Consider the following 13287-nt stretch of genomic DNA (forward strand, 5'->3'; position numbering starts at 1 on the left):
CCCTTCAGTTTTTAATATATTTAGCCTCACAAATCCTCTTTGAACTAGTGAAAAAGAGAGAATTAAGGATCAGCTAGAAGGAAGTGTCTTGCCTGAGGTCATCTGGGCTGCTTGTGGCATGGAAGAACTGGAACCTTTCACGGAGGGTAGGACTAAAATCATTAACCTATTCTCTCTTCCCTCAAGTACAGGAAACAATGCAATAATTCTCAAAATACTCTTTTAATCCTTTTTTCCTTTATTTTTTTTTGAAAGGAAGAGAAAGTAAAGAGGTTTTTTTTATGCCCATTCAATAGTTCCACATCAGTCTATCCTGCTGTGGAAAGCTTCTTTGTGATGTTAAATGAGATTCACATTATTCTTTCCCGTATCTTTGTTGTCTGCAGGGTATAACAAGCAGTGAAGCTCAAGGGAATCGCATCAATTTTTATTCTGAGTCTGGCTGACAAAGATATGAACACTTAATTAAGATTTCTTTCATCTCATGAAAATAGCCCTGAAGATCTGAGCCTGACATGAGAGCTGCCAGTGATCCAAGCAAAGGCAAAGCGTCCAACTGCAAGATCTTAGCTGGAACACTTGCCCTCACAAACCGTTTGGACTGAGAGGGATCTAGGTGTTTCCAAATTGATGTCCAAGCTCGAGGGAACGGCTCTGGCTTTCAATTCTGACTCATTCTAGTACTGTGAATTCCTGTTTCACACAGGGACAGGCCAACAGGAGGGAGAGTCTCTGAGCTCCACAGAACAGTGTAATCAATTCAGGCATGCATGCAGCAGGAACAGTTGGCTTAGGCTTCCCAATGTGCCATCTGTGAGAAAACCGATTTTTTAAATGACTGATTACAACAAAATGCACATTCTTTCTCTATTTATTTACATGGATGCATGTATATTGATTAAAATTAGTCCCTTTTCGCTACACTAAATCAGAGTGTTGATAATTAGGCATCTGTGCATAGGGTTGAGCATTAGGAGCACTAGAGAAACAAACAATAGTTTATAATAGGATCATTACGCAGTCTTAGCAGCACTTAGAACATGTTTATTCAAAAATGAAATATGCCCTAAGGAAGAAAACACCAATTACAGTACACTGGGGATTTAAAATAAAAAGGTCAGTTTTAAAGCCTTTAAGTAAATAATTTCAAACAACTCAGCAACAGTTCATGTTTAAAAATAGACTAAGCAGCTAAAACAATAAAATGTGTTAATTGTAGGATCTGGAATATATCAAAAGGACAAGCACAGTCACTATCATTACCTTCTCATTGTTCAGGGTGAAAAAGTTCAGTATTAATACTGACATATATCTTGCTGTATATGTGCATGGCAAATATTTACGGTTTTGTGAGTGTCTCAAATTGATTGTACACTGCCAAGAAGGACATACTTGCAGCTGCACATAAAAGAGTAAAATAAACAGTGCATTTCTGTATCAACAGTCAGGTCTGCAGAAACTCTTGGGTCTGGGGAAGTTTATAGGTCCTGCTCCATGTGGAAACAGGAGACTGTGTGTCTAAGTGGTGGGGAAACCTCTTAGCACATACATATACAAAGGCAGCACTTGGATTTATACATGTTATTTCTAATTAATATGTGCATTAACACACGCAGCACCTGCAGGTTTCAGTAGGACTAATGAAGCATTCCCATTACCCACTCACCAACAGGGCCTTGGACTCACCAACAAAGTAAAGCACCTCTGTGGACTGAATTTCACCTCTTCTGTTTTCCCTGCTATGACATATCCTCTTAGTATAATCTTAATAGTATTATTTAATCCAAGGGATTAATGCAAAAGAACAGCAAAAGGGTTCATGTGAAAAACCTTCTACAGCACTGGCTGAATTTCAGCAAAAGCTGGGGGATGTCAGCAGTACCTCAAAGCTTCACGCTCTCCTCAGGTGTTGTGGTTTAGGAATGGTACTCCCCACAATCACAGAATCAATTAGGTTGGAAAAGATCTCTGAGAGCATCGAGTTCAACCCATGACTGAAAACCTCCACATCAACTAAACCACGGCACTAAGCACCAGTCTTTCCTTAAACACCTCCAAGGGATGGTGACTCCACCACCTCCCAGGGCAGACCATTCCAATATCTAATGACTCCTTCTATGAGTAATTTCCACCTGACGTCCAGCCTAAACCTCCCGTGGCACAGTCTGAGGCCGTGTCCTCTCATCTCATCTATCACTTGTTGCCTGGGAGAAGAGACCGACCCCCACCCGGCTGCATCCTCCTTTCAGAGAGCTGTACAGGTCAATAAGGTCACCCCCGAGCGTCCTCTTCCCCAGACTGAACACTCACAGCTCAGCCGCTCATAGGACTTACTCTCCAGACCCTTCCCCAGCTCCATTGCCCTTCTCTGGACACTCTCCAGCACCTCAACGTCTTTCTTGTTGTGAAGGGCCCCAAAGTGGACACAGCACTCGAGGTGCCTCTCACCAGTGCAGAGAACAGAGGGAAACTGCGCTGTCACTGGACAAGAGATTCACCCCTCTGGTTTTGCTGCCTGAACGGTGGCCAAGCCCCGGCTCCTCGGACCGGTCAGCCTACACCGGTGAAGCACGGGGGGAGCAGGACGAGCTGCTCCCCGTGCCCCGGGCGAACAGGACCGGCCACGTTCCCGCCGGTTCTGTGGGACAGAAGCACCGCCCGAGGCACTGAGGGAGCAGTGTGCAGGACACAACATGGCGGGCACAACCCCGCCCCCGCCCCAGGTGCGGCCCCGCCGCCGCAGGTGAGGGCGGGGCGGTGCTCCGAAGGCCAGTGCGATTGGTCCGTGGCGCCGCCAATCACCCGTTGCCACGGCAACGAGGGCCCGCCCCGCGACCCGCTCTCGGCTTCTGATAGGCTAGCGCTTGCGGTGACGCGCGCGCGGGGCTTTTACGGCCCCGGGCCTCGGGAATTGCCTGGAGAGGGCGGGTGGCGGGTCCGGCGGCTGGAGGGTTGTGCAGCCGCCATGACGTTCAAGCGAAGCCGGGACCGCTTCTATAGCACCCGCTGCTGCGGCTGCTGCCATGTGCGCACCGGGACCATCATTCTGGGCACTTGGTACATGGTGAGTGCCCAGGGCGGGCGAGGGGGCGGCAGCGGGGGGGGTAGAGGAGGGGGCGGCAATGGGAGGGGGGCCGCGCGCAGCGCGCGTGCGCGCGGGAGGCCGATGGTGGGGGGTCAGCGCGCGTGCGGCCGCCGTGAGGGGCCGCGGGGCTCCCGGCCCCCTCAGCCCGGGAGTCGCTCCCTTTCCCGAGGGGAAGCTGCACGAAGGGTTTTCCTGGGGTCATCGGCGGGGCTCGAGTCCCTCTTCCTTCCCTTACCAAGCCCAGTTGTCCCTCGGCGGCCTCTCTTGTGCTTGGAAAAAAAAAGTGAAGGGAAAGTTCAGAGCATTATAATCTGGGTCTCGAGGGATTGTCGTTCTTGGGTTGGAGGGATTGAGACTCTTAAACAGCATTGAGCGTGTCCTTGGAAAGGGAGGAGAGCTGGGTGAGACTGGAATTTGGAGTGTGTTATAGGAGGATGAGCTGTGGTGTTTAAGCTCGGAGAGGAAGGTCACTGTCTCCAAAATGAGCGTTTCTTCTGCTTGTCGAAGCGATTTCTGCCAGGGGAAGTTCCCTATTATTCCGTCCTCTGGTATCCTCAGCACAGAGGCTGAGGAGCAACGGAAACAAATTTGGCTCCCAAAACACCTCTTTGCTTTGTGGCTGGGGAGTGCTTTCTTTCCGAGAGAGAGTGCTGATGGTGAAGGTGAAATATTAGAGAGACTTCTGAACTAGGGTGAAATAGAAACGTGAAAACAGTACCTGAAAGTTAAAAGCCTGGAGCCCTAACTTCCCTTACAGGGAACTTGAGTTCCCCTTTATTGAAGTGATTTCTTCATCTTTCTTTCCTTCCTCTTACCCTCGTGGGCAGTAAAAATGAGAGGGTAGTTTACAAAAGTTGAATCATAAGTTTTCTGATCTCCTGAAGCTCTAACCAAAGCCTGTAGTTTGTTGTACGCTTCCCCAGACTGTAAAAAAAAAGAGAATGCTGAATTTAACGTGTTGATGTGAAAGAGCTATGCACAGAAACTGCTTTTACAGGCATGGGGATTTGAGTTTGGAGAGTTTATGGTTAATCTTCAGCGAGTATGGGGAGATCCTTTATTTTTATGCATTTCGGTCCTTCGATTGGCAAAAAAATGTAAAGTCAAACAAAAAAGTGGCTGGAGAGAGGACTGGAAGAAAAAGGAAGGTAGGGGGTTGGAAATGTAACAAAACTCTAGGAAAAGGATGCATCTTTCATTTTCAAGAAGAAATTGGAAAAAAAATGTCATGGTGCTGATTATGTTCTATTATTAATTCATATAAAATAGAAAAACAAATGTCCATTGTAATATTAAGAGTTGGACTTGTTTTGGAAACCTGCAAAACGTCCGGAAGTTTTACCCCGTGCTGATGGGTGGAATTCAAGAATGTTCTTCTGGTACCTCAAGGAGAAGCACAAATCGTTAACAGTAGGGAGACAGTGATCCTTGTTACAGAGCAGAAGCACCTCGCTGCCTTCCCCACTTCATTTCCTGTTCGCAGGAGTGCCTGTAAACCCAGGAACTTGCTGGGGGCGGAGGGCGGGGATGTGTTTCCGCGGCCACAGACCTGGTAGTACTTCCAGCTGCTACCTCTCTTACTGTGCTTGTGTTTCGCCTTGTTGCCTGGCTGCAACGCCTCTTTGTTCTTGATGAATGTGTGCTGGGACGGTGAAAAGTGCGCCGGGCGCCCATGAGGCTGCTGCTCCAGGGGCGGATCGGGCTTTGATCTGTGCAACGAGTCAGTCTGCTGGAGAAAAAAAACAGAGTTGAGTTCAGGGTAGCGGGGGGCACACGAAGTGCTTCATAGCCGTGTTGTTCTATAAAAAAAGTTTATATTAAATGTATTAAACGCTTTGTTGAACTGTGCATTGAAAATTTTTATTCAGTACTTCTCAGCTGTGACCTGGGAAAAGGTGAGAACTTTTCAGTCTGACAGCTGTTGGCTGTTTGAGCTGGAATAAGGTCTTGCAATGAAGTCTTATGTGGTCTTGCCTAATGCTTTAAATCAGAATTAAGCGATAATTTATACCCTTTTGAAGGCAAAGTACAGTTTGGACAGGTAAAATTAGACTTATCTGTCTGCTCCCAAACTTTAAAAAAAATTAAACGGTCCAGAGTATGTCAGGCTCTTTAGAAATGTAATTAATACACCGCTTAAATATAGCACGAACTTAGTCTTTCAGATTCTCATGAGAAGTATTTCTAAATCAACTTAATAATCTCTGCTTGTAAGTTACAGTAGGACAAGTAATAATAACTTTCTTTGTAGGGTAGTGTTTCTTTGGTTTGTGGGTTTGGCGGTGTTTTTTTTGTTGTTGTTTGTTTGTTGTTGTTGTTTTTTTTTGTTTTGTTTTGTTTTCATTTTGTTGGGTTTTTTTTGAAGGAGGTAGCTTTTTGCGGGGGGAGAATGTTTAGTTCCAGAATAGGTTTGTGTTACTGAAAATCTTGCTCTTTACTGAAGAGACTGGGTTCCTGTGCAGTGCAGTCCTGAAGGAATTTGATACCAAACATAAAATGGAGTCTCATAACAATCTACTCCAGATGTTTTACTAAGATAAGGGTTTGTCTACTTAATACATGCGTGTTATCTTATGTAACCATTTCTTTAGGCATTTCTTATTCCTTGCTTATTTGCATACTCTTAAGTCTTGCATCTAATTAAGTTTTCTTCTCACTAAAACAGTTGTATCACTGTTCTCGTTGAGTGCTTCTGCAAGTCCAGAGGAAACAAGGACATTATCTTCTAAAATGTCTGCTGTTGATGCTGTGTGATCAGTGTCTTATGCACGCCTCAGTCTGAGGGCTGCTGCTGTTTGTAATCAGTAAATAACGTTGCAGTTGCAAAGAGATGAGTTAAGGACACTTCTAGTGGAGTCATACATGAGTTCCAGGACTGATAGAGCTTGGTTTGCTCTGCAACACCCACTGCTGTTCTGTGTAGGAAGGAGAAAGAAACCTCCGATGTTCCTCATTCCGTAACTGCAAACGTGTGGCTTTGAAGTTTGTTTCTTCCTGTAAACTTTCATATTAGGCACAGTGCTTCCCAGAAACCGGAATCACGAACACTGTACTGGCAAAAATGGGATCAGGGTTCAGTAAACAGTCTAAAAGCAATAGCATTGTTTTGGAGGGAGGGGCTCGTGCGTTCTGGCAGCAAACTTCAGAGATGGAAGCAGTGATGCAACTGCTGCTGGTCAGCAGGAGGCTGGAGGGGGGATCTCTGGAGTCGTTTGTTCACTAAACAAGACTTACAGAAATAGGGAATATAACTGGTCCCAATCTAATACTGACAGTGCTAGAGGCTCTGAAGGACCCTATTTAAAATAATTATTTTTCAGTTTTTATTATTTCAATATAATTAACCAAAACAAATCAGAAACTCCATGTTGGGTTTTTTTTCTTTAAGAGCATGTTTAGGAGAAAAATATTGGAAAAGTGAGAGGAAAATGAAGAAGTACAGTAGTGCAAAGCAGTTTCCCTCTTTTGCCTCAGAAAAGGAAATAAGTAAATTAAAAGTAGAAGTTTTTGTTTCTGTCCAAGTCAGTCTGGGTGCTTGGGGAAACCTAGACTTCATGTTCAGGCCTCCTGAGAGATGAAGCACTTACATGATAAGGCATTAAGTGTACCCTATGGAGGTGAAACTAGCTAATTAAAAAGTTAATGCTCTTTAATAGTCCCACTGTCTTTTGAATTCTAATCATATGGGGAGCTAATATTTCTCTTACCATTGTGTAGTAAATGCTGACTTTCTACATGATTGTTAGCTTTTTGATTTTTAAATTTTGATACAGGCTACACCAAACTGTGTTAAACTCAGCCATCCCAAATATAAAAAGTAAAATACTACAAAACTACATTAAGGGGGCTTTCATCTTAATTGAACCACCTTTTGAATAAGAGTTTGAACATGCATTTTGCAAATTTTTTTATTCTTTTGATTTCCCGGCAAAAAGGATGAGGATGGGGCCTGCTGGGATTTGAGGTGTTACCTCAGAACACTGCACTATTTACTGAGTGCTGTCTTGTCAGGGTAGTGGTGGTGGTTTCAATCCTCATCTTAAACTGATGCATACACAAGTTATATCTTTTTCTGTCTTCTTTTCCATGTAGACATGTGTGAACATACATTTGATTTGCAGTGGGTATATACTTTCAAGCTCTAGCGATGCTTTGCAGTCCAGACCATATTCTTGCTGCTTGTTACGTTGATTGTTAAGTTGAAACAAGCCTTGTGGTCTTGCTGTTATCAAGCTTCTGTGAAAGGATGGAAGTAGTTAAAATACAGGCTCTGACTCTGTAGCTGTTAATTGAAATCCATATGTTGAATGTCAGGAATTGCTCAGTGCTTTGACAGGTTCCTAAACAGCAACGATGGAGTAGTGGAAACCCTGGGGTGTTAACTGGCAGAGGTTCGAGTTGTTTGTTTTTAAGTTACTATTTTTATTCAGTCTCATTGATTTTAATAGATTGTATTTTGAATGACTATTTTCTGTTTTCCTTTTGCATCGTTTCAGGTTGAGAAAATAAATCTTTAATACTTTGAAACTGTGCTCAGGAACTAGGGAAATTACTAGAACTTCTGTATGTTAAATTTGGACCATGGGTAGGATGAAAAAAAAAAAAGTGGTATTATAGTCTCAAAATTCCAAGGCATTTAAATACTTCTGTAGTAACTCAAGTGTTGCTTGCTCTTTTTCTTGAGGCAGATAGCAGGTTGTATAGCTAGATAACATCATGGCAGTTAAACTCATGACTGTCTGTAAACAATAAATAATTTAGCTATAATTGAACGTGTCCTTTTGTGCTTTGTGAAGTAGAGATCAACGTTTCAACTGCCTCTTAAAACAAGTTAGAGCAGGAAGGTATTTTCCAATATACAGTTTGATACCCTCAGTTCACTTACAGAGAGAGGAGGAAATGGAAGGGTTGAAAATGCACTGAGAGCAGAAAGCCAGAATACAGAAGGACTAAGCAGGTGAGAGATTATTGTGTTCTGTACATGTGACCAGTGGTGAAGCAAAATAAAATGTGTAGACAAGTGGTAGATGAGCAACTTGACAGTTTACCCTGCAGTGTCCTGCGAGGGGGAGAATATGCTTGTTTCAAGGCTAAAGATAGTGGTGGTTGAACCTATTTCTTCACTGCCAGCTGTACTAGGTACTGTATTTTATGTTCCAAGGCATAAAATGGCGTATACAAGTGACTCAAAGTACCTGGAAATTCTAATAAGTTTGTGTAATATATGATGAGATGACTACATTTCTACAAAGAGACTAGGTTTGATTTCATGAAAGGGTTTGGTTTTTTTTAGCAGAAAGTGCAAGCAAGCTTATCACCATGATATCTTTAAACCTTGGGGGGAAAAAAAACCCAACAATAAAACCATTAGGGTGTAAAAAAGTTATAGGAACCGTGAGTCTCAAAAGCTGAAACTTCTTTTAAATGTTTAAAAGCTTTTTTCCTTACTGAAAGCTTCAATAATTGTACATAGACTTGCCTCTATTACTATTATTGACTCCTGGAACCAGGCCAGTAAAAGAAGAAATACCTGGCAAATATTCTTAAGCTGTGAGAAACAGCAAACCATTTTTTTTTTTTTTTTTTCTTTTGAGGCTAATTGTAAAAGATCCTGCTGGTGGTGGTGACTGTACTGAATACTGATTGGAAAATGTCTGCAGCTTGAAAATACCATCATGGCTTTTTTTGTTACGCAACCTTTGGCATGTCTCTCCAGATATTAGTAACAGAAACTATGCCCCTGTAAGTCTTGAATAGGTTATAAATGCTCTGAAGGCAGTTTTACAGAGGCTTAAGCTACTTTTGATTCTTTGAGCTCTTACTGAAGACATTTCTGGTATGTACCAAAATTGGGTAACAGAATAGTCTTCAGTGGCAGTGCGAGGGAGGAGGACTGGTGAGCACACAGCCTGTGCTGAAAGCTTACACATTTTGGAGTTCGGTCTTTGTGTGAGGGATTTCTTACTTCCCCTGTGTTTGTGTAGCCTTTCTGATAAGGACTGATGAGGTTTTAATAAATACTCTAGAAAGAGGAGGGAGATGGTTCTCCCCAGTTCATATGAAAACTGTTAACATGGCAGAAACTTAGTACTTTATTTGTGGGTTAAATTAACTTTATTTTTTTCAGAAAGTGGGAACTTTCCAAATGTTTCTTGTTGTCTATTGTACCTTTACCTTCCTGGGCTCTTTAAATTATTATTATTATAATAATATTATGTCATTTGAATCCCTATGACCGTTATCCATCCCCTTAATTTGCGAAGTTATTCTGGTGTGATAACCTAGCAAGTGTCTGGTGCTCTTCTGGTTGTTTTGGTAGAGATTTACCTAAATCAGCCTGAAATTTAATTGTAAGTTGGGCTCTCTTTTTTTTTTTTTTCTTCCACATATAGGCAAAGCAAAGAATGTATTTCTAACTGAAATAAAGGATTATTAGTGTGTCATTAAGATGATCCTAGTTGTTGCAATGCAAATAACCTTGAGGTACCTGTGATCTCTCTCAGGTGGTGAACTTGCTGATGGGCATCTTGTTGACAGTAGAAGTGACTCATCCAAATATAGTGCCAACAGTTGATATCCAGTATGAAGTCATTGGAAATTATTATGCTTCCGAGAGAATGGCTGGTAGGTCCATAACTCAACTGGCTGATTAGAAAATAAAGCAGTGTTGTGGTGGATTTGCCTTACACTACTGTGTAATATATGCATAGAGCTTTTAAATGTGGTCGTCTTGTTTTCTGAACTTCTTCTAAATTATTCTGGGATTGAATTCTTCTACAAGAATAAAAGAAAACTTCATGGAATATTATTTTTACTTCGTATTATGCGTAAGCATCTCAAATGATAAGATTTCTGAAGATTTCATGGCCATCTAATGCTTTGAATCTTTAAGTATGTGTGGAACATATATAACTTGCTTTCTTCATGAACATTTACTATCTGCTGTCTCAGTAAAAAGCAGAAAATAGTTTTGAAGACTTTCTTTGAGAATTTTTCTTGATCTGCATAGATTTAAGGAAAGAGCTTAGAGCTATTCTGTATCACTTTACTAAGAGGAAAACCATGCCATATTTCTAAGAAAAGTGGAATAATTGGGACACCAAGCATTTTAGTAAAACCCAAGTGTTTCTTTAAGTTTGACCTGCAGAAGAAATGAGCGAGAAAACATCACGAGAAGAATTAAACCTTTTCACTCAGTTACTCATTGAGTGTATGATGTGTACAAGAGTAATTTGTGTCAAGCTTTTTGTCTGTAATGACTGAGCTTTTTAACTACCATATCTGTAAACTTGTACATATGCTTTGTTTCTCTTGTTCTTAAATGTGCAGAAATATGTTTAGTATTGCACTTCTAACATGCCTTGTCTTAGTCTGTTGTGTTATATGAAAAAAAAATTTAGGGAGAGCTGGATCCAGTGCAGCAAAGAATAAATAGTGCAGCACAAATGTGGGTTTTGAGCATTTTGTGTTAATTCTTCATGACCTGAGTTGAGGATCTGTCAGTTCTGACCTGTGACTGTAACTCACTTTTATTAGCAATGAAATGAGAGTGGGAGGAAGGACCAAATGCCTCATAAAGCCAAGATATTAAGTAAAATTACAGCAGATGTCTGTAAAATGTCCTATGTTCTGTAACAAGTGTTGGTGTACTTGGTAGCTTTAAGCTTAATGAAAGATGCTTCTGAAGCTGAAGGTTCTTTCTTCAGCTCTTTAGTGTAAAATGTCTAATACGCTTTTGACTTAAAGATTCTTATTTCCCATGTTGTAATCTGGGCTAGAGGTTTTTGTGTGCATGAAGAAACATGTTATTGTGCATGTGAATACTGAGAGTAATAAATTCTCAGAAGAAAACCACACGTGTTAGTGACTGCTGAGACTTAGGTCTGATCAACACAGTGCATTTCAGACATGGGGGGGCTCTTCATGCCATCTATGTGTGTAGATATTCTCTTGTACTGAATAAGATACATAAGTCCTTCTATAGTGAGTCTTTTGAAATGAATTTCAGACTAGAAAGTACTCTCAGATCATCTCTTTTTCAAGCATGGGAACTACAAAAGTTTGGCCTCAGTATTGCTAAAAAACATTTATTTACCACATCTGTAGACTCTCAAGCTGGTTTCTTTCTCTGTGTTTAAGAAAGGAGAGAAGTTTAATGTAACTTGTGGAAAGCAGCTGTGCTTCTGTCATCAGTAACTGTGATGCACAAGGAGAATCTTTATCATGCAGTTTCCATGAGTGTCCTGGATTTTGCTACAAATTGGCTTTTGTTCAACTGCCTTTTCTTGTAAATAATGGGATACCTTCCACACAGTGATTTCCTGTTTTCCTTAGTGTTACTGAAGGAGTAGTGCTGCTGCCACTGCCAATGACCGAATTACATAACCAAACCATTTTCAAGTATAAAGGTTGATACTGTGTTAGCTTCACTTAAGATTCTTTCCAGTTGTAAAGTTATTTACTCACATACTTTTAGCACTGACACATATTGCAAATCAGCATTATTATAGTGCATTACTATCAAACTATGTCAGGCTTCTAATTAGTGTGTCTGAGTCAGGCTTTTGATTAAGGCAGAGGGATTTTTCCAAATACTTGTTGGTTTTATTGAACCAGATCCTTTTCTGTTAGGTGAGATCTGAGCTACTGTATTCTGCTGCTGCTAGTTTGCACAGATGAACCAGTTGAAAACAGATCATAGTAATGAACAGAGCTTGGGTACCTGTCAGCTGCAGTGAGACAACTCCAGGAAATGACTGGTGCTTATTGTTCTTCTTTTAATGCAGAAAATGCCTGCGTTTTGTTTGCCATCTCCCTCCTCATGTTCACAATCAGTGCAATGATGGTGTATGGTGCCATTGCCGTAAGTATATTTGCAGTCTATGGTTTTAAACTTGCTACTTGAATTTTTAACTAAATAACTTACAGGCTGCTGCTTTTTTCTGCTTCTTAGCATCGTGTAGGCTGGCTGATCCCATTTTTCTGTTACCAACTCTTTGACTTCGTGCTCAGTTGTCTGGTTGCCATCAGCTCTCTAACCTACCTGCCCAGAATCAAGGATTACCTGGATCAGTTGGTAAGTGTTCAGCTCAAGCTGATATTTTACATTTGAAATTCAATTTTGGATTAATTGGATCAGTGACTGAGCTACAGTTCCCTTCCTGTGCATAAGAAAGAGGAACTCAACCTGCAGCAGCCATAGGTGGTTATGAGAACAGCAGCTTATCAGAAGTGGAAGGGCCAAAGGTATTACTGAGGAAAGCTGGGAGAATAAAGAAAGAATTGTGATGGGAATTGTTGGTGTAAACTGTGTTGGCTACAACTGGACTTGTAACCATTTAAGCAGTGGGGCTCTATGGCAAATTTACTGCACATTAAAACATATTGGCCCTTATTTGTTAAGGAAGGGGAAGAAAAGTGTAGGAAAGGTCCTACAGCATTATTGGATGGAATCTGAGATTGAGGTTTTCTTTTTACATTCTATGTGGCTCTTATTTTGCAACAATACTTAATAAGAAAACTGAATGGAGTTCTCATTAACACTGCCTGTGATTTAACTGCAAGAAGACTCAGTGGATAAAATGCACTGTTGGTTAACAGGGAGCACAAATTCTTTCTGGCTGGTGTTCAGATCTGATCAAGCAGATGTTTAAAAAAAGTAACTTTAAAACAAAGTTGGATTGGTATTGGAGAGAGGCTTTGTTACTGTAGTCAGGGAGAGTTAAGTCTGAAGTTTCAAGCAGCTCTGTTTTGGCTCTTCTGAAGTTTGGGTCCAACTTTTTACCTTTTTGCTCTGCACACACGTGTGTTACAGGTTAGACTGATGTGAGGTAATTAACAGTAAATCATTAAAGAGTTTTAGAGGACCATAAGTACAAATTCTGTGCTGGAGCTGTGTAAAAGTAAATGTTATGGATATCTTTATTAGCATGAGACTGATAATGTGACTGTGGGCACGGACAGTGCTGTACTGACCTGTTCTTGCAGGAAAGAGGCAGGATAAATGCTGTGCTTTGTGGGAGCATAGAGAAGAAACTAGTGATAAACAAGTTTTTGTTTCTAGGGGAGTAGTTTACACAAGAGTTTGTTTCATTTGGTGTGAAGTTTGGATGTTTTTCTGTTATATTTGATATTTGACTGTGCAGTGTTTATTCTTATCTTCTCCCTTTTCCTCTCTCCCCCCCCCCCTTTTTTTTTTTTTT

The 13287-nt window shown here is 41.3% G+C and overlaps 1 protein-coding gene and 1 long non-coding RNA gene across 2 annotated transcripts in view; one reads left to right on the forward strand and one right to left on the reverse strand.

The window, feature by feature from the left end:
* Positions 1-228: 228 nt before the first annotated feature.
* Positions 229-1929, reverse strand: LOC114065066. Its single transcript, XR_003572862.1, has 2 exons — positions 1883-1929; positions 229-811 (listed from the first exon to the last, which is right to left on the reverse strand). It is a non-coding gene; the product is annotated as an uncharacterized LOC114065066 (long non-coding RNA).
* Positions 1930-2886: 957 nt separating this feature from the next.
* LAPTM4A (lysosomal protein transmembrane 4 alpha) overlaps positions 2887-13287 on the forward strand; it is a 13052-nt gene continuing 2651 nt past the window's right edge. The window contains exons 1-4 of the mRNA XM_027898654.1: positions 2887-3064; positions 9589-9709; positions 11872-11948; positions 12039-12161. Of these exons, the coding sequence (XP_027754455.1) occupies positions 2966-3064; positions 9589-9709; positions 11872-11948; positions 12039-12161 (420 nt within the window). The 5' untranslated portion in view covers positions 2887-2965. The remainder of the gene's footprint in view (positions 3065-9588; positions 9710-11871; positions 11949-12038; positions 12162-13287) is intronic.

This window comes from Empidonax traillii, unplaced genomic scaffold, assembly GCF_003031625.1.
Source record: "Empidonax traillii isolate 1590-97213 ecotype Southwest subspecies unplaced genomic scaffold, ASM303162v1 scaffold612:size571257, whole genome shotgun sequence".
Taxonomy (NCBI): Eukaryota; Metazoa; Chordata; class Aves; order Passeriformes; family Tyrannidae; genus Empidonax; species Empidonax traillii.